The sequence below is a fragment of the Grammomys surdaster genome, unplaced genomic scaffold (assembly GCF_004785775.1).
Source record: "Grammomys surdaster isolate TR1022 unplaced genomic scaffold, NIH_TR_1.0 255, whole genome shotgun sequence".
Lineage (NCBI taxonomy): Eukaryota > Metazoa > Chordata > Mammalia > Rodentia > Muridae > Grammomys > Grammomys surdaster.
Window position 1 is genome coordinate 4,488,673 of NW_021604696.1, and position 25,416 is coordinate 4,514,088.

Consider the following 25,416-nt stretch of genomic DNA (forward strand, 5'->3'; position numbering starts at 1 on the left):
TCCATAACTCTTCTTCATTCTTAAGAGACACACAAATGATCTTGATTGTGGACCATGATCAATAAGTAATTTCAAGACACATGTATTTATAAATTATATGTGCATTTTATCACATTATAATATCTAATTAATTATATAAAAACTAAAACATTTTTAAGGCATATGAAGAAAGTGTGAGTGCTGGCCTTTAAAGTTTTATTCTTCCATTTCTATGTATTATCTTAAAATCCCACATGGGAGACCACCGCCACAGTAGGAACCTGAGCCTGGAAGTGTAGAGGAGGAAGACTCCTCATTGTGTTCTGTTATTTGAAGAGGCATTGTGATGTTTTCCTTTTTTTTTTTCTTTTTGTTTTTTCATCTTTTTAAGACAAGGTCTTGCTCGATAGCCCAGTTGCCCTGAGAATAACTGTGGAGCCCAGGCTGGTCTTGAACTCACAGGCCATCCTGCTGATGCGCCATCTGAATGCTACACTTCAGGCATGAGCTGCCATGCCTAGCTTTTCCTGCCGTTAAATGTTAAATTGTTTCATGGGTTACATCAATGATTTAAGCTTCTCTCTTGGCAACATTTTCTAGGAATGTGTGAAACGGTTTAGGATACAGAGGGATTTCCGTAAGATCTTGTATTTATTTCTAAGAAAAACAGTAACTTCTAAAAAACACTTTTTTTGGATTGTTTGTTGATTTTAAAAAAATAAATAAAAACAGCAAGAGCTTGCGTGTATCCCAGGCTAGCCCTGAACTGATGAAGGACAACAAGAGCTTGTGTGTATCCCAGGCTAGTCTTGAACTGATGAAGGACAGCAAGAGCTTGCGTGTATCCCAGGCTAGCCCTGAACTGATGAAGGACAACAAGAGCTTGTGTGTATCCCAGGCTAGCCCTGAACTGATGAAGGAGTTGTTGAGACACTTAAGAACTCTGTGTTAGGAACTGGGGCCAAGAGACAAATACTGCGACAGAGACTTTTCCCGTACTTTTTATTGCTCAGCAAATTTAAAGGATTAAAATTTTATACAAGGAACTGATCAAAACATATATGTATGTATGCATGCATGTATACACTTATATATGTTCAAATATATGTATATATGTGTATACACACACACACACATATACATATATTCACACACACACGTACACACAATGCCCCATGATTCCAAAGCCCTCATCTTCAGATACTACCATGTTAGGTCTTACACCTAAATACCTGGGTGGAGGATGGGAAGTCAAGGGTCACACACATGCAGTCTATAACTGTAATACTTGCAACATATTAAGTTTTTGAGGACAGTTTATTGTTTCGGGATGGTAAACCTTATGTCGTCGTGAAACAGGTCACCAATAGCTCTCATCACGCTGGTACATAATCACCACCCCCTGAGGAACAGCTCAACTGCCAATGGAAAACTGTGTCTTAAGGCAGCCGCTTGAGTTAGGGGCCATACCTGACTCTGACACTGGCTTCCTCTGCTTGTAGCCTGCTGGTGGATATGAAGTGCATTTCCTCTCTCTGTGCTGCTTTCTCGTGGACTTCGTTGTGTTTAGCCATGATTGTCTCAGTCACATAAACTTTCCAGTTCAGTGAGAGACTGTTAAGCCACAACTTAAATAGTTTTGCTATGGAGTCGTGCGCCATAGACCAGACACCAGCCTGTAAGGGGACTCGCTTAAGGAGCTGTCTAGGCCGTAACTCCTAGTGCTGTGTTCCACATTGTGTTCCACTAAAACATTCAGAAATAACTCACATGCTATTCTGAGTCTTTGTATAATAAAAAGTTTTTTTAAAAAATCACGATAGAAAACAAGTTGTTTTCCAAAGAGAGGCAGAAATGTAATAGCAGTATTCTTTAAACCTGTCATGGGTGTTTTTCTTTTCATCTTAAATCTTTAGAATTGAAAGTCAAGTTATATCCCAGGAGATAGTTTGTTCTGTTCATCTCATGTCCCCCTTTTGTCCACTATTAAACTTGTAAGTGAATTCTGTTGGTTGTATTTTAGAAGCATGATCATAGCTTTTAGTGGCTTTGTGCTGTGACTGTCCTGTTTTCTTAATACGTTTGCGTCTTCTTACTTCTGTGCGTTTGAAGTCTCTCTCTGATTATGACAGAGGCTGACCATGAGTGTCTATGTGACATAATTGTCTCTAGACAGTATGCCTGAGACTGTCACTCCCCACCCCAAGCAGTTATCAATAAGTGTGACAGATCAGGCTGAGACACAGTAGTGACTGCAGTGACCCACCATTTAGACCTTTCTGTCATCTCTCTGGGGCACTCCAAATGTATATGCATCTAAAAATCATCCCCAGTCATACAGATGACAGGCACGTGAAGTTTTTACTATTTTACTTTTCACTCAATTCCTGTCTTTATAAAAGTTACGCCTGATCTGATTATTCATTGGAAATACATCGTTTATGCTTTTCTTGTATGAAGACTTAATGGTTCATTGTAAAGTGCATTCGAAAAAGAATCGGGCAAATAGAACTCTGTGCTTCCTGTTCCCCTCTCTGTTTGGAGCAGAAGACATTGTTGGGAGATACGATGATCTGTCCAAGTCTGTGAATGAACGGAATGAGAAGCTTCAGATAACGCTGACCCGCTCGCTGAGTGTGCAGGACGGTCTGGACGAGATGCTGGACTGGATGGGCAATGTGGAAAGCTCACTGGTCAAGCCGGGTCAAGTGCCCTTAAACTCCACAGCGCTCCAGGATCTCATCAGTAAAAACACCGTGAGTGACCTTTGCCAAAGGGAAGAATTCCACTTGCACTTGAAAACAAGTTATTTGTCTTCAGGAATAGATAGGTAGACTTAGAGATAAAGAGGGATGCTTCTGAATACAACAGAGGAGCCATCAGTGCTTGTACAAATGAATATGTAAATGATTGTTTTTGATAGTGCCTGGAAAGGGGTTTATAGACTTGTCGTTATTCATTAAGGAGGCTTTAAAGCTACATTGTATCTAATCTTGTTTATCGTCGCTTCTCCCAGCTGCTCATGGGGTTTATCAGATCAATCTTGCTGTTCCCAGGCCCTTTAAAAATTAAGAACATGGCTAATCCCCAGGCTGCCTTAGATCCCAAGGGGTTGCCAGGTAGCAACAAGCCCCTGCCTTTTTCAAGCAGCCAGCCAGCTGTTCGCCACACTCCCTTGAAGAGCTTTAGGATTGGCTTCCTCAGGAGAAAAATCAAACATGTTATTCATTTCCAACTGTTCACCTTTTTAGTCACAGGTTGCCCAAGCTTAAGTTGCTGTGAAGAATCTTTTTCAAAACTCTGCGGCTTTATAAAAAATATATACAACAATTGCTGTATTTCAGATGCTGGAGCAGGATATTACAGGTCGCCAGAGCAGCATAAATGCCATGAATGAAAAGGTGAAGACATTTATAGAGACAGCAGACCCGTCCACCGCCTCCTCACTGCAAGCGAAAATGAAGGACCTGTCTGCTCGCTTTTCCGAAGCGAGCCAGAAACACAAGGAAAAGCTTGCCAAGATGGTGGAGCTAAAGGCCAAAGTAGAACAGTTTGAGAAGCTCTCAGAAAAGCTCCAGACGTTTCTAGAGACACAGAGCCAGGCGCTCACTGAGGTGGACATGCCCGGAAAGGATGTTTCAGAGCTGTCTCAGCATATGCAGGTGTGTATTCCTCAGGCGTTACAATGCCAGGTACGGGGACCGGTTAAGACAAGCTCATGCATTTATTTCATCGACAATCTTAACTACCAGTATCTGTTTCTCCATGAAGCATTTCTCTGTTGAATAGAAACAAACCATTTACCACACATCATAGCTGTTACGACCATCCTTGAACATGCTAAATCCACAGAGAAGCAAAACCACAGAGTCACCGTGGGCTGTCTATACATTCACAGACTATGGAGTGAAATGTAGTGGATGTGTGGGCTGTTCTTCTTCCATGCAGAACATGCTGGCGGGTTTGTGATTCTAAGATCTAGCGACGTTTATACTGACTGATGTAAATCCTTTGCAGGAATCAACTACTAAATTCTTAGAACACAGGAAAGATCTCGAAGCTTTGCACAGTCTCCTAAAGGAGATATCCAGCCATGGCTTACCAGGAGACAAAGCTCTGGTGTTTGAGAAGACTAATAATTTGTCAAAGAAGTTCAAAGAAATGGAGGATACTATCCAAGAAAAGTAAGACCCTCTCTTAAAAAAAAAAAAAATGTGTTTTATTTCACTCGGTGGTACTCAGCAGCTGAGTTGCCTTTATTTACTAAGTCTATGACTGAGGTGATTTCCAAACTGTGGAGTCTCAGACTGTTGGTGATTTCTGCGTTAAATATACTCAGGAGGCTGAAGGGGGATTACAGAGAATTTGAGGCCCTACCTTGGACTGCAGTGAGACCCTGTCTTATAAAAGCAAAACACAACAACAAAAACACCAATTTCTTATTGGGTAAACTATTAAGATGGGGACCTGAAAATGCTGCTTATGTAAACGTGGGAACATTCTGTTAGCACAGCAGTACCAGTGGGAGGTGGCTCAGAGGTACTGAGTTCAATTCCCAGCATTCAAATGGTGACTCACAACCATCCCTAAAGGGATTTGATGCCCTCTTCTGTTATGCAAGTGTATACGAAGACAGATTTTTAAAAAAGGAACATAAATTTAAAAAGGTATTAAAAAAAATATAATGGCTTGTGTTCTCCAATTAGCGAATGAGCTACAAATCCACAAACAAGTGGCCCGGTTTGACCTTTGATTCTATATGGCTCTGTTCTACACCTTCACATTTTTCTGTCTCATGTTTAGAACACTCGTCTGATTTTTATGAATGAAAGAGCCCCCCCCCCCAAAAAAAAAGATGTTTTAGCATGGTTATTTATCTTTCATCTAGTTTTACTTCCTTAGAATTCTCTACCTAAAACATCTGGGTTCTCTTTCTAAACCCGTCACAGAAGACATATTCGTGGCTGCCTTACATAGTCTAGGTTATCTATTCCAATTTTAAATTCAGGTAACACGTAGACTATTAAAGCGTTAACACCATGTGGTCATCAGTAGTTTGTCCAGCTGAAGCACATCCTTATCTCCAGCACGTAAGTCAGATAGATGTGCACAGAAGCCATTCACATGTCAAGTGCAACGGTCTTCATAGGTCCTGTGCTTGGCCTATAGAAAGGCCTGTAGGGTTTACAATGGAGCATCTCATGTGTTGGGGCGGGTGAGCACCTGTTAAAACTCCAGTCGCTGGTTACATCTCTTGGAGAGGTAGAAATGTCATCCCTCCAAAGTGCCGAGTTAAGACATCCTTTAACATGACCTATGTTCTCCTCGGGTCAGCAGTGTATATGTGTATTTTCTGGCTCTTTGCCTGCTGGCACTAAGTATTATGTAAAATGGACCTGTCAAAGTAACTAGAGTTTACATAGTATTAGAGAGTACTGTTATGTGTGAGTGACGTATTTCATGACTGTACCCTCTCTCTATGAGCTTTACTTAAGGAATCAACAAGTAATTACTTAGCTGATTTCATTTGCCACATAAGGAAACTTCAGCCTGATACTTGGGAATATTGAGCGCTGGTTAATAATTGGCCTTTGGAGCATCTGGCTTTGAAGCTTAACGTCTTCTTTTTGTTCACTAGGAAAGAAGCACTGAGTTCTTGTCAGGAGCAGCTGAGTGCTTTCCAAGCTCTTGCTCAGTCACTGAAAGCGTGGATAAAAGAAACAACCAAGCAGGTTCCTGTCCTGAAGCCTTCTTTCGGCGCAGAGGACTTGGGAAAAGCTCTGGAAGAAACCAAGGTGGCTCATTAGACCTCACACTAACTTCTGCTTGCCTGTGTTAGTCATGAAGCATAGGGTCCTTTAGCCTAAACTCAAACAAGCTGCTCTCAGAAATGCCCTATAGGATCTGTGGAAATCAGTAATGGGATGAGCTGATCTCTTCAAGGAATTACATAATCTTTTTGTTAATTCAATTTAATATATATATATATATATATATATATATATATATAATGTATATTATATATGTAGTGCCTCATTAGCCTCCATAATATTGAAATTTCCTTCTTTATCAAATCTCAATTTAATTTCCATTTTTTTTATACCTTCTCTCCAAGTAGTAAGAAAGAGACCCTTGTCTTCATGTGCAAGGTCTAACCAGTACTGGAAGACAAGTTATTTGACTTTCTTGCATAAGTAATGTATAAGTATTTTGTTGTCTGACTTAAGTAATAAAAGTTACGGCTGATTGTGTCAGATTTTTCTCAGAGTGAAATCATGTAGCTTTAACACTTCATTGAAATTTTGGTAGTTAAACTCAGCGTGAGGTGGAATTTTATACACCCGTGTTTTATTTTTATTGTCCTGTCACATACTTTATGACGTAGCTGCACCTGGTAGAGCCCTACAGACTTACAGTTGACAGTTACTCTAGAACATTCCCGTGGCGCCAGGACACAGCCTGCCTCCCACTGTGGCTGGGGGCAGAACACAGAATGGGCTTTGCCCCGTTCTCCTCTGCCAACAGTGTTAACAGTCACCTGGGCCCGCAGTCATTGTTGCTTTGAAATATGCTTAAGAAGTTCAATTATAATGTACAACTTTGAAGATACATGGAAGACTGAAAGATGATGTGTTTTTGTGTTTAAAGAAATTACAAGAAAAGTGGAGTCTGAAAGCACCAGAAATTCACAAAGCAAACAACAGTGGGGTCTCACTATGTAACCTGCTGGGTGCATTGATCAGCCCTGCAAAGGCCATAGCCGCAGCCAAATCAGGTACGTGCTTTGTTTTCATGACAAGTCTGTAAGAATTCAATCCTTCATGGTCCTTTTGTGGTTTTGAAATTAATTAAATTTAAAACAAACAAACAAAAAAATCACCTCAGGAATACAAAGGAAAAGATGTAAGATGAGTGACTTTTAAAAGCACACTGACATCTGTCACGGAATTGGGGAGATGACTCCTCAGATATGTTTGTGCAAGCACAGGATGGGAGACTGAATCTCCAGTCTCCACACATGTTTTGTACATGTGTGAGCATGGTGCTGTACCTGTGATCACAGCCCTCGGGAGGCAGAGACAGGAAATCCTCCGAGCAGGCTGACAAACCAGACTCACCAAATCCTTGATCTCCGGGCTTGGCGTGTGGCCCTACCTCAGAAAGTAAAGTGAAAACCGATTTTGGAAGAAAGCAAACAAGCAAACATCCAGGATGGGCCTCCGAGTGCAGGAGCAGACACATGCATAGTACTCACCTGGACATGTACAGCTATAAACATAGGAATATGTATATACATATACACACATTACCCCCCTCCAATCTGTCAGGCAAAATGTTTGATTTTATTAAATATTACAAGTCAAATGGAACCAGGCAAGGATAAGAAGACGGTACTGACAAAGGTTCCAGTCTGTTTGCTTTGGACTGTGTTTATTTAAGTGGAGATAGTGAAGCCCCCTTTGAGCTGTCTCGCCTCTCATTATACTATGTAGCAAATGGATTTGGTTTCCTGGTACTGGAGAGGCCAGGGTGTGGGCCCTTGTCTGTGAGGCAAGCTTGCTGTTCTCCTTGTGTCTGCCTGCTTGTTTGAACTTGGTTCCCGAAGCGTTTGCTTCTGCAGCCTGCTGGCCTGCACGCTCACATCTCAGCCTCAGCCCTGGCTGTTCCCACTCCTCTCAGCCAAAGACCACAGTTGCACATAAATGCCGGTTCCCCAAATAACTTAATACGAATATAGTGTTTTGGTAAGGCATACTTTACGGAGCATACTTTTTCATTTGCTTTTGTTTAAGTTGAAGAATAGACAGAAGGCCAGTCTCCTATCTCCATTGTGTATCCTCTGGTTTATCTAGTCTGACCAGGCCTCCAGCTGTCCCCATTGTGAGTGACACCCGTGTTCCAGCTGCACTTTTCTCAAACAGCCATTTTTTCCACTCCGTTGATCCCTTTTCAAGGGATGCCCGTATCGTATATGCTACAGTGTTCGCTCCTGTCTGCCCTAATCAGATTTCCTGAGACCTCAAGTTGATTTTTTTTTCTTATGAAAAGGAATTCTATTGTCTTTGATTTATCTGAGTTCCTCCCGTCTCCTTTATATTTGGAATAAAATCTATACCCTTGATTGGTGTTCTCTGCTTGACTTTTAACAATTAGTTTAGAGATTCTAGGGCACTTTCACTTTCTTGAAAATGCCTTATGCATCTACTCCTGTGTGTGTGTGTGTGAGGGGGGGGCGGAGAGAGAGGGAGAGGGAGAGAGAACTCAGATGTTTAAATGTTTCTATTGATTGCTCTTGCATGGGCATCTCTCTCCTTTGATAGACAGCCAGTGGATGCTAGCATGAGAAAGTTGGATTTTATTAACATTGTGGTTATGGAGACATGCCAATCCCAGATGGTTATGATAATAAAGGACAGATGGCTATTATGACTGACTAAGGAGTTTCTGTTTGGTAGGTAGTGGGTTAACTGTGTGTGGTTCCCACAGTGTTCGTACAGGTTAGCTCCCATGGTACCCATCAGCTTCATTCAGTACTTCTTCGGGCACACAGTTAGTAGTTGGAAGAGCTGGCATTCACGCTCAGGAGAGTCCTACCCCAGGCCCACGCACAACCCGCCCCTGTGTTTTCTGTGTTGGCACATGTGGACTGAACAACAGGCTTTTGTTCTGGATTTACCTTCAGAAGTTTGCCTCTTGTCTTTTTAAATCATCCTGCCTTCATTAGGCCTGTGATTATGTTGTGTAAACTGTCAGACAATACTCAGTCCTTAGGCAAAGCAGACATTTTCGTCTCAGTTGCTTTGCTTTCTTTAATACGTAGGTGCTAGGGACCTTTGCCCCAGCTTTATCATTGAGATGACCTTAGCATAAAATATCTTAGCTATTTAATTTGAGAATCAGCCTTTGATTAATTTATGAATGGTAGAAAGAAAGAAGAGAGAGAGGAGGAGAGAGAGAGAGAGGGAGAGAGGAAAGTCACTACTGTACAAATGAGCAGTGGAAGTTTATTTAATGCCATCTTAGTAGGTAGAAATACTAGGACAATCTAAAGTTACTTCATTGTTTGGGTTTTTTGTTTGTTTGTTTGTTTATTGTTTTTTTTTTGTTTTGTTGCAGGTGGAATAATACTAAATGGTGAAGGAACAGACACAAATACTCAGGATTTCTTGGCAAATAAAGGTGAATAGTAACCTTATCTGGCTTGTGATCGATGGAATTTGATGTTCTAGAGGACAGTAGTGATGCTGAAATCTTAAACTTGAGTTAAAATGGTCACTGTGTCTGTGAATATATTGCTATAACTATCCATCTGAGATAAATGAACCTTTGATGTTTCACTCTGGGATTTGGTTTTGTTTCCTTCTTGTTCGTTTGCTGTTTGGTACCCAAGTAATCTGTTATGTTTGAGCTTACAATTTCATCAAGTTACCTCTTACCCTCTTATGTTTTACAATTACACAGTTTTCCTGAGTTATTTGTTATCAACTAGCAGTATGACCTCATCTTTCTATCCTAAAAAGTCTGTGGTCCATTGTAGCAGGCTTAACAGTGTCAAAATAGAAGAAAATGCCATCTACGATAAACCTTAATTCCATCGCTCCTCTACAAAACCCTCAGCGTGCATTCGCATACTTTTCTTCCTGCTCTTAGGTTTAACATCTATCAAAAAGGACATGACTGACATAAGCCACAGTTACGAAGACCTGGGCCTCTTACTCAAGGATAAAATAGTTGAACTGAACACTAAGCTCTCCAAGTTGCAAAAGGCTCAGGAAGAGTCCAGTGCGATGATGCAGTGGTTACAGAAGATGAACAGAACTGCCAGCAGGTGGCGCCAGACCCCGACACCGGCAGACACGGAGTCTGTGAAGATGCAGGTGGAGCAGAACAAGGTAGGCTGGCTACACGGAAGAAAGCCGCACGGAGAACGGACTTACCCAGAGCAGCCCTGGGGGCCTTGAGCTCCGTTCCGTTTTCACCCTAGACCCTTCATCAGATGATGACTCTTCTGTTTAAATCGGTCTTTCTGTAGATTGGAGCAACGAGTAGTCACTTTTCCAGCCCTCTGACATTCTAAAAAGGAGTAAACTGTAGGGTATGAGTAACTTAAAATCAGCTTAAATCTGGGATATCACCTAGTCAGCTAAAGTGGGACAGCTGATACTGGCGTCTTTAACAGACAGCATTTCTGTAGCTGACAAGACTGGGAAAATAGTTTCTCACTGCACTGACAAAAATGTAGGCAATTTATCAACCCGTATTTGAATTCGACCATGTGGACTCTCGAGTCCCAAATTCTGGAGGCCTTTACCAAGGCTGATTGCTTATCAGTTACCTCACTGAGAACAGCTTGCATTTGTCCAGAGTCATTTGAAAGCAGGAAATTACAGAAGTCGGTCATTACCTCCATAGAGTGTTCCTCTGTGGGGTTTCTGTATCTCACAATTGAAGATGGCCAAGGAAAAAAACAAGAATTATCAGCTGCATAATCCAGGTCCTCGCCCACTGCAGCGTTTGACTCCAGGGTTTTCCTTTCTGGGTTATCCCAGAGCGGAGGGGATGGGGGGGTGAGGAAATGCTTTTTGTCTTTTGTTGCCGTATTTTTGTGTAGTTAATTAGTGTTGCTTTTTCCTTGTTAGTCATTTGAGGCAGAACTAAAGCAAAATGTAAACAAAGTACAAGAATTAAAAGACAAACTGGCAGAGCTTCTGAAGGAGAACCCAGAGGCTCCTGAGGCCCCATCCTGGAAGCAGACTCTGGCAGAGATGGGTGAGTCTATCCACGTGCTAGGGCTCATGGGTACTCAGCTGCTTTCATAGTCAATGGAATGTTCTTCAGCAAACATCTGACAGTCTCATTTGCTTTTGGATTTTCTTTAAACGTCTCAGAACCTACTTTTTTTACTATTTAAAAATCACAGGTTTTGTTCTGAGAGCTGGCATTCGGCTGTTTTTATGAAGAAGTTCATAATTGGTAATGAAATGGTACACACTGAGTTACGTCTTTATTAGTGTTTATTTTCTTTCATTCACTTTACGCTCGTTATTTTTGCACCTTGTTAATTTTCTTTCGTTCATCCGGAAAGAGCAGGCTCCCTTCTCCTCTGCAAGGTCACTTCTGGGCCCCCTGCCTCCTCAGGTTTTCTTTCTCTCAAGCCAGTGTTGAAGGGAACAGGGCAATCCTCCCCTCCCATCCTGTCTTTGTATGCACTGCTAGTAGGTACAGAATTTTCTTCAGTTTGTGAGGTAAAAAGACGTAGAAAGTAAGTTCCCTACTTTATTCTGTTGTTTAGAGGTTTCAGTAAGTTAAGGTGTGTCTAGCCAGGGGCCACAGTTGACACGGTGAAGTGTATCCCGTTGCTTCTCGGAATTTCTTACAGGTATTCCACTATAGTTATTGCAAACCTTCTTCCCATTAGTTTTTGGCACCGTAAACTTAGAAACGAGTAGGTGTTCTTCGTGTTCAAAGGCGGGCAGGATCTGACTCAAGAATCCCTCTGCATCGTGGTTTCCCCTGCATCAGAGGCTCTCCTAGAGATATCAGAATTGCTTGAGGAGAGCATGGTCAGACGTTTGAGAGAAGAGATGGGACTGAAGAGTATGCATTTCCTACAGAGCCTCCAGATGCTTTTGATACTTCTCCACCCCGAGTGCTTTTGTAAACAGTCTTGCTAGTCAGATTATATAGGATTGGAACGTCTCCTATAGAGGAACACCATTAAATAAAAGTCCCCTACTGTGTCTATTAAAGTCTGTCCTGGAGCATATGGTGCCAAGGGACAAACACACAAACCCCTTGGGGCTTGTGAAACAGCTCAGTCAGGAAAGTGCTTAGCTAACTTCAGAGCATCAGTTCAGTTCCATCCCATAACCCATGCAGAAGCCCTTGACATGGTAATACAAGCCTGTAATCCCAGTGCAGAGGCGGCAGGAACAGGTAGACCCCCTGGGCTATCTGGACAGCCTAGCCTACTTGCCATGTACTGGGCCAATGAGAGACGTTGTCTCAGAGAAAAAACAAGTACCAGGCCAATGAGAGACCTCGTCTCATAGATGGAAACAAAACAAGCAAAGCCATATGGCACAGCTCCAGGAACAGCAGTTAGGGCTTGTTCTTTGGCTTCCACATGTCTATGCACATGTATGTGAGCACACACATGTATACATACACACATTAAAACACATGTAATCTCTGAAATAAACCAGTCACTCTAAGCAGTTACTATTTATGGGGCAATAGGTGGGCTTCAGTGCTTGCCTCTGATAACTAATGTTTCACCTCAAGAGGTATGCTCTGTGTAACCTAGGTGAGCAAGGCTTCCTGGCTGAGGGTAAGATCCCAGGGGACTGGGAATGATGGTCAGAGGTAGAGGTCACAAGAAGGTGCTCCGGTGTGGCCTGGACACATGCTGCTTTGGGGAGAATGTTAAGATTACTGGGCTGGATTAAAGGGTTGATGTCAGTATAAACTCCACATGATGGGTGTTCCAGGGCCAGACTATGACAGGCCCTACATTTTTGGCAAATGCCTTCAGATTGTGTCACCTAAGGAATGGAAAGTTATTGCTGGAAGGATTTGAGTAGGGAACTGGTATGTTTTAAAAATGATAAGTTTTAAATTATGTTAGAACCAAATGGCTTACAGCTGAGAGAGAGAGAGACAGAGAGAGAGACAGAGAGAGAGACAGAGAGAGAGAGAGAATATGAATGAGAGAGAGAGAGAGAGAGAGAATGAGAGAGAGAATGAGAGAAAATTACAAGACTGCCAAACTAGGTCTGAAGGTTTTGCATCCACATAGACTGCTGTACCACCTGGGAACTAGTTAGAAATCTGAACTTGCAAAACCTTACTCCAGACCTCCTACTGCACCAGGTCGGTGTGTGTCAACAGTCTCTCCAGGTGGTTCTGTAGCAACTGAGTTGGGAAGCACTGTGGTCGGGTATAGGCCATAGTAGAGTGCAGCACTGAACATATCAAAGATGGTCTGGAGGCTATGGTGACATGGCACCACAGAGGGCCCGCCGTAAGCACCTATGCTTACTTAACCCGGCTAAGGTCGTCTCATATGGCCACAAGGAATGAAACCAGGCCGGGGTTGGAGGGGCAGGAGCAAGACTGACAGTTTTATTGAGAGCAGTAAGACTTGTTTTATCAGAATCAGAATGGAATGGCAATTGCCAGGATCAATACAATTGTAGTTGCCAGGATTACAGTGAAGTCTGTAAGTTAAACAGGATACAGAAGATTAATGTCCCAGACCAATTGTCCTGTCAAGTCTCCATGCTTCCTTGACTACTGAGGGGACATACAGAAAAACACAAAGCAGCCTGAAGGCTTCACTACATTGGAAGCGCATTGGTCTGTCCGGAACTGGAAGGCACATTGCGCGTGACCCGGGAGCCACAGACTATAACCTGAAAAACCTGTGACTCATACCTCTCAAGGCCGCCAGGCCAAGCCAACTCATGGTTCCTGCAGGCCATCCTGAGTCATTCTGGATGCTTAGTGGTTAAGAGTAGATACTGCTCTTGCAGAAGACCTGGGATCAGTTCTTAGCACCCAAATTGGGCAGCTCCAACCACCTATGACCCCAGCTCCAGGGGGATTCTGGCCTCTGAGTGCACCTGCATTCCCGTTCACATAACACACACGCACACACACACACACACACACACACACACACGGGGTGTGGGGAGGAGAGAATTAAAATAAAATATTTTTTAGAAGTCGTTCTGAATTACTGACTCTCAGTGAAAAGGAAGAGAGGATAACCTTTGAAAGAAATATAAAAACAGGAGCAAATACCTCATCAGTCTTCAGAGGAATAGAATTGATGTTCCCTTTGGTAGTTCTGAATGCAGTACAACACAAAATCACAGACTTTTAAAACACAAGGAGTGGATGGTTTTGTTTTGTTTTGTTTTCTGTGTGATTTTTCTTTGCCACTTCGATGTCTAGTTCTCAAGTGTGAACTTTCTAGTAGTCAGTGTCAGGCCACAGTCATAAGGCTAGACCTGTCCTTTCACAGGGCTGCTGAGATTTTGTACTGTAGCTTTGCAACGGTTGGTTGGTACTGAGTGAGTTTAATAGAATTCTTGAGGGTAAATATTCAAATATGGAAGCCATTTGCCTAGAAATAATTGAGGATTCTGTTTTCAATTTGGGGTTGTGGTGTAGCTCAGTAATAAAGAACTTGTCTAATATTCATAAAGCCCTAGATTCAATGCCCAGTAAATACATGTACACACATACACATGCATATGTGTGCGCACACACAATTTATTGCCTTTATAAGTACTTTTAGAAAGAATGTAAGATGACAGGAACCTGAGGTTTGCTTTACTTATACATGAGTTAATACACAATTACTAGATCCATAATGCTAGAGCAAGGAATGAAACAGAGGTTGGGTTGCTTTGTAGAGAAGGACGCAGAGACCAGTCATCATACAGAGTGAGCATTGTTAGGAAAGAGAGCTTCAGGACCTTGGAGACCATGGTCAGACCTTGAGGTGGGAAAGACAGCGGTAGGAGGAACTGTGCATCATAATGGATAGAAAAGCCCACATTGCATGACGGGGAGAGCACGGTAGGCATTCTGAGAGCTGCTGTGCACAGCATGACCGGGAAGCAAGCCTTCAGAGAAAGAGCCCTTGCAGAAAGGACATATTTTTGACTACTATAGTTTTGGGCTCTGAGGCTTGCTCTACCCCAACCCCCCCAACCCCTGTAACCCCCTCCAGTCCAACCCTACTGAGGTCAAGGCACCAAGGACAGGTGGTCATGGCTCTTCTCTCCAGACTACACCTCACAGTGACCGACATCTTAGAATGGTGGGCTCGTGATCCAACACGTAGTCCCCGTACCATTTCACACAAGTACTTCTTTTAAGTGATGCAGGAGAGCTGCCAGACGTGAACAAGCTAGCGACGTAGCTTACAGGTTTCATACTTGCCTAGGTTACATACATTAAGGCCCTAGGTTTACATCCTAACACCAAAGGGGGAGAAGAGGAATGCCTTCCATTGTATGTCATTTTGAAGACATAGTTACAGTTTTCCAACGGTGATATTAAATGAAAAAGAAAAGAAGAAAGCGGATGCCAGCTCAGTCGTTTTTTTCTTGTTTTCAGACACTAAGTGGCAAGAACTCAACCAGTTAACTGTCGACCGGCAACAAAAGCTGGAAGAGTCCTCCAATAACCTAACCCAGTTCCAGACCACAGAGGCCCAGTTAAAACAGTGGCTCACGGAGAAAGAGCTGATGGTCAGTGTGCTCGGGCCCTTGTCCATTGACCCAAACATGTTGAGCACACAGAAGCAGCAGGTCCAGGTGAGTGTCGCCCACGCACCAGCTGGGACATAGCCCCTTGACGTTGCAAGGCAAATGTTTGCAGTGTAAACACGTTAGTGCCACCTTCTTGCCATGTGACCCATTGTCTGAAACAAGGGTTTCAGAGAGCTGCAGCAGTGAGGTAGCCACCGTGGTCTTCCTGGGCCAGCATATGGCCCAGTCACACTGTGGTTTTTGGAGATCCATTAAATTGACCGAAGGTGTCTCCGAAGGATGAATGGGTTAGCCAAATGGTGGTGATGTTTGTGTCCTTTGAGGCATCGTTCATTTTGATTAGAGACTTGTAAGACTCACAAAGTCCAGTCCTGAGCAAAAGGCAGAGCAAAGAGAAGGCAAAGGCAAAGGCTGAGGGAGCAGTACATAGGTAAATCTTAGTCATCAGAGAAGCCCACGGGGGGTGGGGGTGGAGGGGGGGAAGAAAGTCCGTAACATCTAAGTTGGGCACAGTAGCTTGAGGTCTGTGGTGGCTTCAGCTGAGTTTCAACTAGGCGAGCCGTGGCTTCAGCAGGGAAGAGCATCTCGTTTCAGTCAAATGTGCAGCCAGGACCCAGCGGTTTAAAGCCACATGTTCTAGTTCATAAGTTCATAATATAAAGAGCGCCAAGACGAAAAAATGAAAAGGAACTATCTGGACAAATACTTGCTTGTAGTCTTAGGAGTCTGAAATGAATAGGTAAACAAATACCAAAAAAATAGATAAAAATATAAAATAAAAGATTGAGTACACCACAAGGAGGCCTCTCGGGGTCACTTGTGTTGACAGTCATGATGGGCCTCAACATTCTGAGCAGTGAGATTTTATGTCTCAAACCTGTATAATAAAGACTGTAAATGTCAGTCCACTATTTAAGAAAAAAACGTTTATAAGCCTAGAGCACTGGAGCATACTAAACAGTTACCACTGCATTTTCCTCACTGTAGAATCGAGAGTGTAAAGCTAGTGATGAGAAAAGCATGATCCAGGCAAGACAAACGTGGTGGTAGTGTGAGCTCAGTAACAGTATCTCGTGGCAATGGGCATTTGCCCAGGCTAGAGCCAGTATCATTCTTCTTCATCCTTTGAAAGATGATATGATCTTAACAAGTTGTTAACTGTGAAGCAACAAGGGTCTTAAAATTAGTTTCAGATAACCGCACTGTCCTCAAAAAAGTCAGAAAACATTAAAACAGAATTCCAGACACACTAGAGAAAACGAGTACCATTTCTTTATGTTTGGATGCTTAAATTTATGTTTGCTGGGGCTGGAGAGATAGCAGCAGTTAAGAGTACTGGCTGCTCTTCCAGAGGACCCGAGTTCAATTCCCAGAAAGCACATGGTGGCTCGAAACCATCTGTAATGAGATCCGATGCCCTCTTCTGGTGTGTCTGAAGACAGCTACAGTGTGCTCACATATATTGAATGAATGAATGAATTTATGTTTTCTATAATTAATTATATGACCCTTTGTTTATTTTTCCATGGTTAACCTAGATTCTGCTGCAAGAATTCGACACCAGAAAACCTCAGTATGAACAGCTCACAGCAGCTGGCCAGGGCATTCTGAGCAGGCCTGGGGAAGACCCTTCTTTACATGGGCTTGTGAAGGAACAACTGGTAGCTGTGACCCAGAAGTGGGAGAACCTAACCGGACAACTAAGGGACAGGTGTGACTGGATTGGCCAGGCTATCGTCAAAAGCACACAGTACCAGGGTCTGCTGAGAAGTCTCTCAGGTACCCTGACTGAGCTGGATGACAAGCTCAGCAGTGGCCTCACCGCGGGCACACTGCCCGATGCCGTGAACCAACAACTGGAGGCAGCCCAAAAGCTGAAACAGGAAATAGAGCAGCAAACACCGAAGATCAAGGAGGCCCAGGCAATCTGCGAGGACCTGTCGGCACTGGTCAAAGAGGAGTACTTGAAAGCAGAACTGAGCAGGCAACTGGAAGGCATCTTAAAGTCGTTTAAGGATATTGAGCAAAAGACAGGTTGGCCTCTCTCTTTATATACCTGTTTCCTGGTCAGAAATCAGTACCCTGTCTTGCTGTTTCTGAGCTCTTGGTGATAATTTGTGGCTGTGCACGGAGCACAGAGAGCAGTTCTGTGGCAGTCTAGATGTTCTACACAGATGAGACAGAGATGTTCTGCACACGGCCCATGCACGGCAAATGCTTTAACTCTGGATGGTCCTAGCTGCTTTTTTTCTTTTTAAATGCAGAAACATCTTTGCTATGTTAAATTGTCTTTTTTCATCAGAAAAACAGACACATAGTTTTTTTAAAGGCTTCCTATCATTTCCTCCTGTTGCTTTGTATGATGTGTCACAGAAAGAATTAGAGAAATGTGTGGATTTCTCTCTGTTCCTCTCTCACACGTAGCAGCAATTCTGTGACAAACAGGCCGGCACTTATTAAATGCAATGGGGTGGATGAAGGGTATTGCCGAAGAAGGACATGGCTCGCTGGTCTGGTCTGTGTCAGAAATCCTGCTACAGTCTAGCCCTTGCCCCTGGTCATATCTGATTTGTTTTTTAATTGACTCTGTCTTTATATTGATTGCACCAACCGTTTGAGGCTTCTTTGACACCCAGACGGCTAAGTGTAGTACATAAAATCTGTGTGGGTGGTAAACCTGGCTTGATCTCAGAGTTGGAAGTACCTGGCAAATGATGTAAACCCCCAGAATATGGAAAAGTCAAACAAAAGGAGTAGGGGTTGTATTTGATATGAAGCAGGTTACAGGCAGCACACGTAAGACCTGTGCAGGTTCAAACCAGACAAAATCACAGCGTTGAGAAGGGGAAGTGGACACAAAGTCCCACCCTAACCAAGAAGCAATTGATACCTGTTGGGAAATGGAAAATCTGTTTTCTACCAGGGAGTGTTACTGGGGAGGACTGGGCATAGTTGGTCTACATAAAACAGATTCAGATAGATAGATAGATGATTGTTAGATAGATAGATAGATCTATCTCTGTGTGTGTGTTTCATATTGTTTTAATATTTTTTTATCTTACTGGTTTTATGTTTTTCTATTTTGGAGGGTTATTTGTTTTGTTTTATTGTTTTGAAACAGGGTTTCTCTGTGTAACTTTGGCTGTCCAGAAACTTGCTCTATAGACCAGGCTAACTTCGAACTCAGAGATGTCCCTACCTCTGCCTCTTCTTCCCAAGGGCTAGGACCTTCCAGCTGCTTATTTTAGTTTTTACTGTTTTTATTTTAGGGAGAGAAGGAAGAACTCGAAGTTGTATGGGTAGGGAAGGTGGAAAGGGTCTGGCAGGAGTTAGGGGAGGGGAAAATGTAATTCCAGTGTATTTATGATTAAAAGAAGCTAGTAGGTGATTGACAGTCCAGAGCTGTACTGTGGCTGATTGGTCATTCTGACATGGAGAAGTCAGTCTGAGAACAGGCCTCGTATGCTGTGTGCACACCTTGCACCTTCATCTTTATCTGTTTCCCTGGCCTTTGTTTTTCCTTCTCATAGCTGCCTTCTTGCCCTAGAGGCCTCTAGTTGTTCCCTCTGTCAGTACCTCAAGTTCGCTTACAGTGCTAAAGGTCTGCTTTAGGATAACATATACCACCTTTTGGAGGTTTTAGTTGTTTGGTCCTTTTTTTTAAAAAAAAAAAAAGATAATGTTAAAAATCTTAAAATGTTACATCTGTGGTCTCACTTTCAGAGAATCATGTTCAGCGCCTCCAGTCAGCCTGTGCGAGCTCTCACCAGTTTCAGCAAATGTCTAAGGATTTCCAAGCGTGGCTTGACGCAAAGAAAGAAGAGCAAAGGAACTCTCCCCCGATATCCGCCAAGCTGGATGTCTTGGAGTCGTTACTGAGAGTGCAGAAAGACTTTGGCAAAACTTTCACTGAGCAGTCTAACATCTATGAGAAAACCGTTGCAGAAGGTGAAAACCTGTTGTTGAAGACACAGGGGGCGGAGAAGGCAGCCCTGCAGTTACAGCTCAACACCATCAAAACCGACTGGGACCGATTTAGGAAACAGGTGAAAGAAAGGGAAGAGAAACTGAAAGACTCGTTGGAAAAAGCCCTCAAGTACAGAGAGCAGGTGGAGACTCTGCAGCCGTGGATAGACAAATGTCAGCACAGCCTGGAGAGAGTGAAATTCTCCTTGGATCCCACTGAGACAGAGAGTTCCATCGCCAAGTTAAAGTCCCTGCAGAAGGAAATGGACCACCACTTTGGTATGCTGGAACTGCTGAACAACACAGCCAATAGCCTGCTCAGTGTCTGTGAGGTAGATAAAGATGCAATCACAGAGGAGAATAAGGCATTGGTCCAGAAGGTAAACGTGGCCACCGAGCAGCTACAAAGCAAGAAAATCTCCCTGGAGAACACAGCCCAAAAGTTTAAAGAATTTCAGGACATTTCCAAAGATACCAAAAGGCAGCTTCAGGATGCAAAAGACCAGCTAGAAGCCCATCACTCCCTAGGACCTCAGGCATACAGTAACAAGCACCTGACCATGCTCCAGGCCCAGCAGAAGTCACTGCAGACCCTGAAGCATCAGGTAGACTCAGCAAAAAGGCTGGCTCAGGACCTCGTGGTAGAAGCTGCCGACTCAAAGGGAACCTCTGATGTGTTGTTGCAAGCAGAGACCTTAGCTGAAGAGCACAGCGAACTGAGCCAACAGGTGGACGAGAAGTGTTCGTTCTTAGAGACCAAGCTCCAGGGTCTCGGCCACTTCCAGAATACCATCCGAGAGATGTTCTCTCAGTTCACAGAGTTTGACGATGAGCTAGATAGCATGGCCCCCGTGGGGAGAGATGCAGAAACCCTGCAAAAGCAAAAGGCGTGCATGCAGACCTTCCTGAAGAAACTGGAAGCCCTCATCGCGAGCAATGACAGCGCAAATAGAACCTGCAAGATGATGCTAGCCACTGAGGAGACCTCTCCTGACCTTATTGGAGTCAAAAGGGACTTAGAAGCCTTGAGCAAACAGTGCAACAAGCTGCTGGACCGGGCAAAAACCAGAGAGGAGCAGGTAGACGGGGCCACTGAGAAGCTGGAGGAGTTCCATCGCAAGCTGGAGGAGTTCTCGACTCTGCTCCAGAAGGCTGAAGAACACGAAGAGTCCCAGGGCCCCGTGGGTACAGAGACCGAGGCAATCAACCAGCAGCTTGACGTGTTTAAGGTAGGGAACGCCTGATTTTTCCTGTGATGGTTTATCTCACTATACCGGGAGCTGCTTGAGGGCAGGACAGAAACTTAGCAGGCTGGTAATTACCATGACTTGCCAGTGAGGAGCCCATTATTCACGTGCGCCCCTCCCCCTTTAAGGTAGATTTAAGCATAGATTTCCCTGCCGCCTCCCCCAAACAGAACTGAAGAAAATGCTGTTAGCATTAACTTTGTTTCCTTAAAAAAGACAAGATTTATATACGGTTTAAAATATCAATTCAGCAATAATCACTGAAATCCTGACTGGATTTCGCTGACATGGAGAAGTCAGTCTGAGAACAGGCCTGGTATGCTGTGTGCACACCTTGCACCTTTTTCCCTGGCCTTTGTTTTTCCTTCTCATAGCTGTTAATCTGAGTCAAATATTCTGATTCACCATCAGTCAAAGGAAGATTGCAAAAAAATTTGACCAAGAACCGATGCCCCTTCGGTTAAAACCATAGATTTGATTTCTTGGGCCTTAACAGGTTCCAAGTCACTGGATTAAAGTCTACGGGGTGAGGTCCTTTTTCTACCGTTGGAAATTCAAGGTATCCTCTTCCTTCCGTGCGTCTCTAGTCTTGCAGTTCAGTTCTGCTCTCCCCCTGTGATAATGGTACAGTCTGAAATCAGAGTCAATCACCTCTATCGAAGAAGGCTGCTGTGTCCCTCCTGAGTCCTACCTGCAGAGTTCCGGCTCAGGGTTGATTTTAAATGGAAGATACATTAAATAATACACATGCTCACATTTTTTTATTTTACTAGCTAGCTATTTATTTATTTATTTATTCATTTATTATTTCATTTATTTGTTGAGAAAGGTCTTACTGTGTCAACCTGGCTGGCCTAGCATTCTCTATACAGACCAGGGTGGCCTCTGCCTCACAGAGATCTGCCTGTCTCTGCCACGTGCGTGCCAGAACTAAAGGCACGCACCACCAAGCCCAGCATGCTCATTTTCATTTATCAAACATTTATGGAACTGACTATACAGTATACGCAGTGGTCCCTGTGATGTCATTAGCAGCCAATCAGATCCTTTCATGATGATATTGAACTGATTTAATTTCCGTGAAGAGCAAAGAAACTAGACAACTTCAGTTGTCTAGACCTGGCGTCGCATGTCAGCTAGATCGGGATCTTTGCCTCTCTCTAGACCATGGCAAGATGTTAGAAGACAAAAGCCTTCCGGCCCTGCTTCCCACTCCCTCTGGCTTCTCTGCTGCCTCTCTTGTCATTCATTTGTCCCTGGAAGCATCACCGATACAAGTGGATATGAACTGGCAGCTCTGTTTTCAAAATGGAGATAACGTCTCAGAGAACAGAGAATCTTTAAGTGAAGTTGAAATCAGAGACATAGACCGGAACGTGTAATTATACTATAACTACTTCTGTCCAGGTGTAGGCATTATCTAACCCAGGCGTTATTTGAATATTGGGCAAATAAAATGCAAAATATCATGGTGCCAGAGAAACCAGGTCAGAACTTTTATGCACAGATTTTTTTTTTAAAGATGTATTTACTTATTTCATGCATATAAGCACACTGTAGCTGTCTTCAGACACACCAGAAGAGGGCATTAGATTCCATTACAGATGGTTGTGAGCCACTAAATGTAATTGCTGAAAATTGAACTCAGGACCTCTGGAAGAGTAGTTATTGCCCTTAACCGCTGAGCCATCTCCCCAGCCCTGCACAGATTTCTTAAACTATTGATTAAATGATCCCCCAAAACAACTACTGTGATGTCATCATGTTTTTAAAGGTAAAATTAAAATGTCTAAAAATGTTTTAATAGTATTAGTGGTTAGTTGAGATCAAAGACAGTTTATCCATTTCTGTTGAGAACAAGGGGAGTTGGATAACTCTGTCTTAGGAGAGGTTTAGGGTATGGAACACGGAGAGTGAACTGGTTTCTGTTAAGGTTGGCCAGCAGGCTGTGTACTTTCCTTCAGGCAGGGTTTTTAAGGTGAAAACATTTTCATCCTGAGAACTACATAGAGTAGTGGGCTTATAGCACCATCACGTTCTTTAACCACATCAAAGTAGCGTTTAGGTTTTTAGGATGAAAGAACTCTTACTTCTGGTGGGCAGGACCAAACTCCCTCCTCCCCATGCAGAGATCCCACCTCCATGCCCAAGATAAGGAGTATTGTCAGGACTCTGTGTCCTGATGCCCCCTAACTGGCCCTAACAAGTGGCTGCCCGCTTTCCTCCATCACATAAGGAACCAATACTATGAATCTGGAAGGACTGTCAAGGGAGTTTGAGGTCTGGCAAGATGGCTACACTAGTAAAGACCTTTGCCACCAGGCCTGTGTGTCCCAACTAACTCCTACAAGGTGACCTCTGACCCCTGCATGCATGCTATATCGCATACTTATTCTCCCCACCCTGCCTCTTACGATCTACAATCCTCACAATGGCAAGATTGCATTGTTCCTTCTATCCCTGTTTAGATACAGGCTCCGCCTAGCTCTTATTCTCTGAAGGAAGTTGAATAGGGTCACTCATGGGCCTGTAGGTTTTGCTTGCTTGGTGGCCTTTAGAAAGATGAGCTTGTCAATACCTCTGTGTATTCAACTAGCAAGATTTCTACATAGGTCACCATCCACACCTAGAAACCTCACTAACGGTGGGGCAGATGCATGCTCCTGGTGCTGCCGTCACTGTCACTGTCACCGTGGGAAGGACAGCGTGTGCCTCTTAAAGGGCCTGAGCACAGTTTCAGACACCAAACCTATTCGGGGCTTCTCAATATATTCCCTTTGTGCTGCTACTTCTGGAATTACTCTCCAGTGAAACAAACAGCTACTGCATACTCAGGCAACTATGCTCAAGGGCTACAGTCATTAGTGTGATGATTTATCAGCCTAGAAACTGTAGGCACCCCCAGTTTTCTTTAGCTAACAGCCTGTCTGCCTTAGAAAGAACTGTAAAAATCATTGGCCTTCGCCTGAGGGTTGCTTTCTCACCGAAGCACAAAACTCTTCTTTCTCATGACTCTTGCTCAGATTTCAGGAGCTGTGGGGCCAAGTGAGGATGTGGTCTGCTTTTATAGATGCTACAGCATGTGTTTACATTTGTTCCACTCAGTGGTGTAGCGAACGTAATGTCTCTAGCCTTTCAGGTCTAAAATCTCCATGTTTCAGGTTTTATAAGGTTAGCTTTTTATGACTTCCATAAAGTGATTTGTTGCCCTTAGGAATAGGATTACTTGCAAGAACGTTCCTTTAAGAGGATACTACTTGAGAAGTATGAAGTGACAGCAGTTGCTGTTGTTGAGTTAGCTCTGGTGGCAGACCTAACTCTGGTGGACGGTAGGGAGTTTAGCTAGATCCTCTCTAGACATAACAGGAGTAAGTTCTATCTTGAAAACAGCATGTGGCTTTATGTGTGAGCTATCAGTGGTATTGACAGCTTTTAGGAACCCCCCCCCTTTTTTTTTTCTGGTTTTTCAAGACAGGGTTTCTCTGTAAGGCTCTGACTGTCCTAGAACTCACTCTGTAGACCAGGCTGGCCTCGAACTCAGAACTCCACCTGCCTCTGCCTCCCAAGTGCTGGGATTAAAGGCATGCGCCACCACCGCCCGGCTAGGAAACCCCCTCTTACCACCTGTATTTTTCTATCCTGAAAATGTGTGTGTGCTCTCACAATTCATGATTAGTGTTTAATACAGCATAGTGTGTGTCCTGATTTCACCAGCAGCAGGGACTACTACGTTTGGAGTAGGACATAGAACATAAGGTGAAAGTTGGGTCAACTTTTGATCATAAACTTTTAATCTAGGTGTAGCTCTCCGTGTGGTCTCAAGTAACACGTATATGTACATTATTGCTAGACACCTCAACATTCTACAAATAATACAGTAATTAACTCGAACCAGAATACAATAAACTGAAATTACAAAGACGATAAGAATTCACACTTACACGTAATCAGCTAGCACACATTTCCCCGTGGTGCTTCCTGCTTTCAAACTGCGCCGGGCCCATTTTATTGTCTTTATTTCCCATTAAGCTGTAAGATGGGGGTGAATACGGTGATGTTGTGATGTCATTTGCCCCCTCCCTGGCGCTGACTTTGAATGCTGGAGTTCAGTAATGAATTATCTATGAAGTGTTTTTACAATGCACTGCCTATCTGGGCTAAGTTTACATGTTCCGCTCAGCCTTTCATAAGGCTGGGATAATACCAAGCGAATTGTTGTGTTTATAAAAAGATAAAGAGAGGAGGAATATGTTTTGGTGGATGTGTGGTAAGGTATAGGGGAAAGGGGGTGTCTCCTCGGGCCTATGCTGAGGCAGCCCTTCCCCCTGAGAAACCAGCCACATGATGGTATAGTGTAGAATAGAGTTATTCAGGGCATGGGGCCAGAGTGGGGGAAGGGGAGTTGAGAGAGTAGTAGAAACGGGCGGGGGGGGGGGGAATAGAGAAGTAGAGGCCAGCCATGAGAATGTGGAGAGAGGGGGAGAAGGGGAATGGGGAGAGGGAGGAAGGCGCGAGAGGACAGAGGGGAAGCAAGAATTCAAGAGCAAGAGAGAGCTGAGGGGGAAAGCAGACCCTTTTATAGTGAGTCAGGCATACCTGGCTGTTGCCAGGTAACTGTGGGGCGGAGCTTAGACAAAATGCAAACAATAATGATTCATTCTAAAGAGGGCTGAGTTAGGTAGGGCCACTCTTTATGAAAAATTGTATAAGGACCTTACACTGTTTGGAGAATGGTCCACCCAGACTTTGTGGAAACTTTACCACTCTTACTTTGAGTAGGTAGCGTTCTGTGCTTCTAAGGTAGTGGGAGTTTGAAAATCTGACCCTTGATCTCTACCTACTCCCAGCCTCAGAGTCAGTCCTGTGTTCTAACATGGTAGCTGTGGACGTGTGTGTGTGTGTGTGTGTGTGTGTGTGTGTGTGTGTGTGTGTGTGTG

At 43.6% G+C, this 25,416-nt stretch overlaps 1 protein-coding gene across 1 annotated transcript in view; it reads left to right on the top strand.

Annotated features, from left to right (window-relative positions):
- The window catches only part of Dst (dystonin), a 285,779-nt gene that overhangs the window by 191,799 nt on the left and 68,564 nt on the right, over positions 1-25,416 (top strand). Inside the window, exons 42-52 of the mRNA XM_028775523.1 lie at positions 2,527-2,735; positions 3,324-3,641; positions 3,997-4,163; positions 5,618-5,774; positions 6,628-6,754; positions 9,097-9,159; positions 9,631-9,872; positions 10,620-10,749; positions 15,112-15,311; positions 16,805-17,300; positions 18,990-20,461. Coding sequence (XP_028631356.1) covers positions 2,527-2,735; positions 3,324-3,641; positions 3,997-4,163; positions 5,618-5,774; positions 6,628-6,754; positions 9,097-9,159; positions 9,631-9,872; positions 10,620-10,749; positions 15,112-15,311; positions 16,805-17,300; positions 18,990-20,461 — 3,581 coding nt within the window. The remainder of the gene's footprint in view (positions 1-2,526; positions 2,736-3,323; positions 3,642-3,996; positions 4,164-5,617; positions 5,775-6,627; positions 6,755-9,096; positions 9,160-9,630; positions 9,873-10,619; positions 10,750-15,111; positions 15,312-16,804; positions 17,301-18,989; positions 20,462-25,416) is intronic.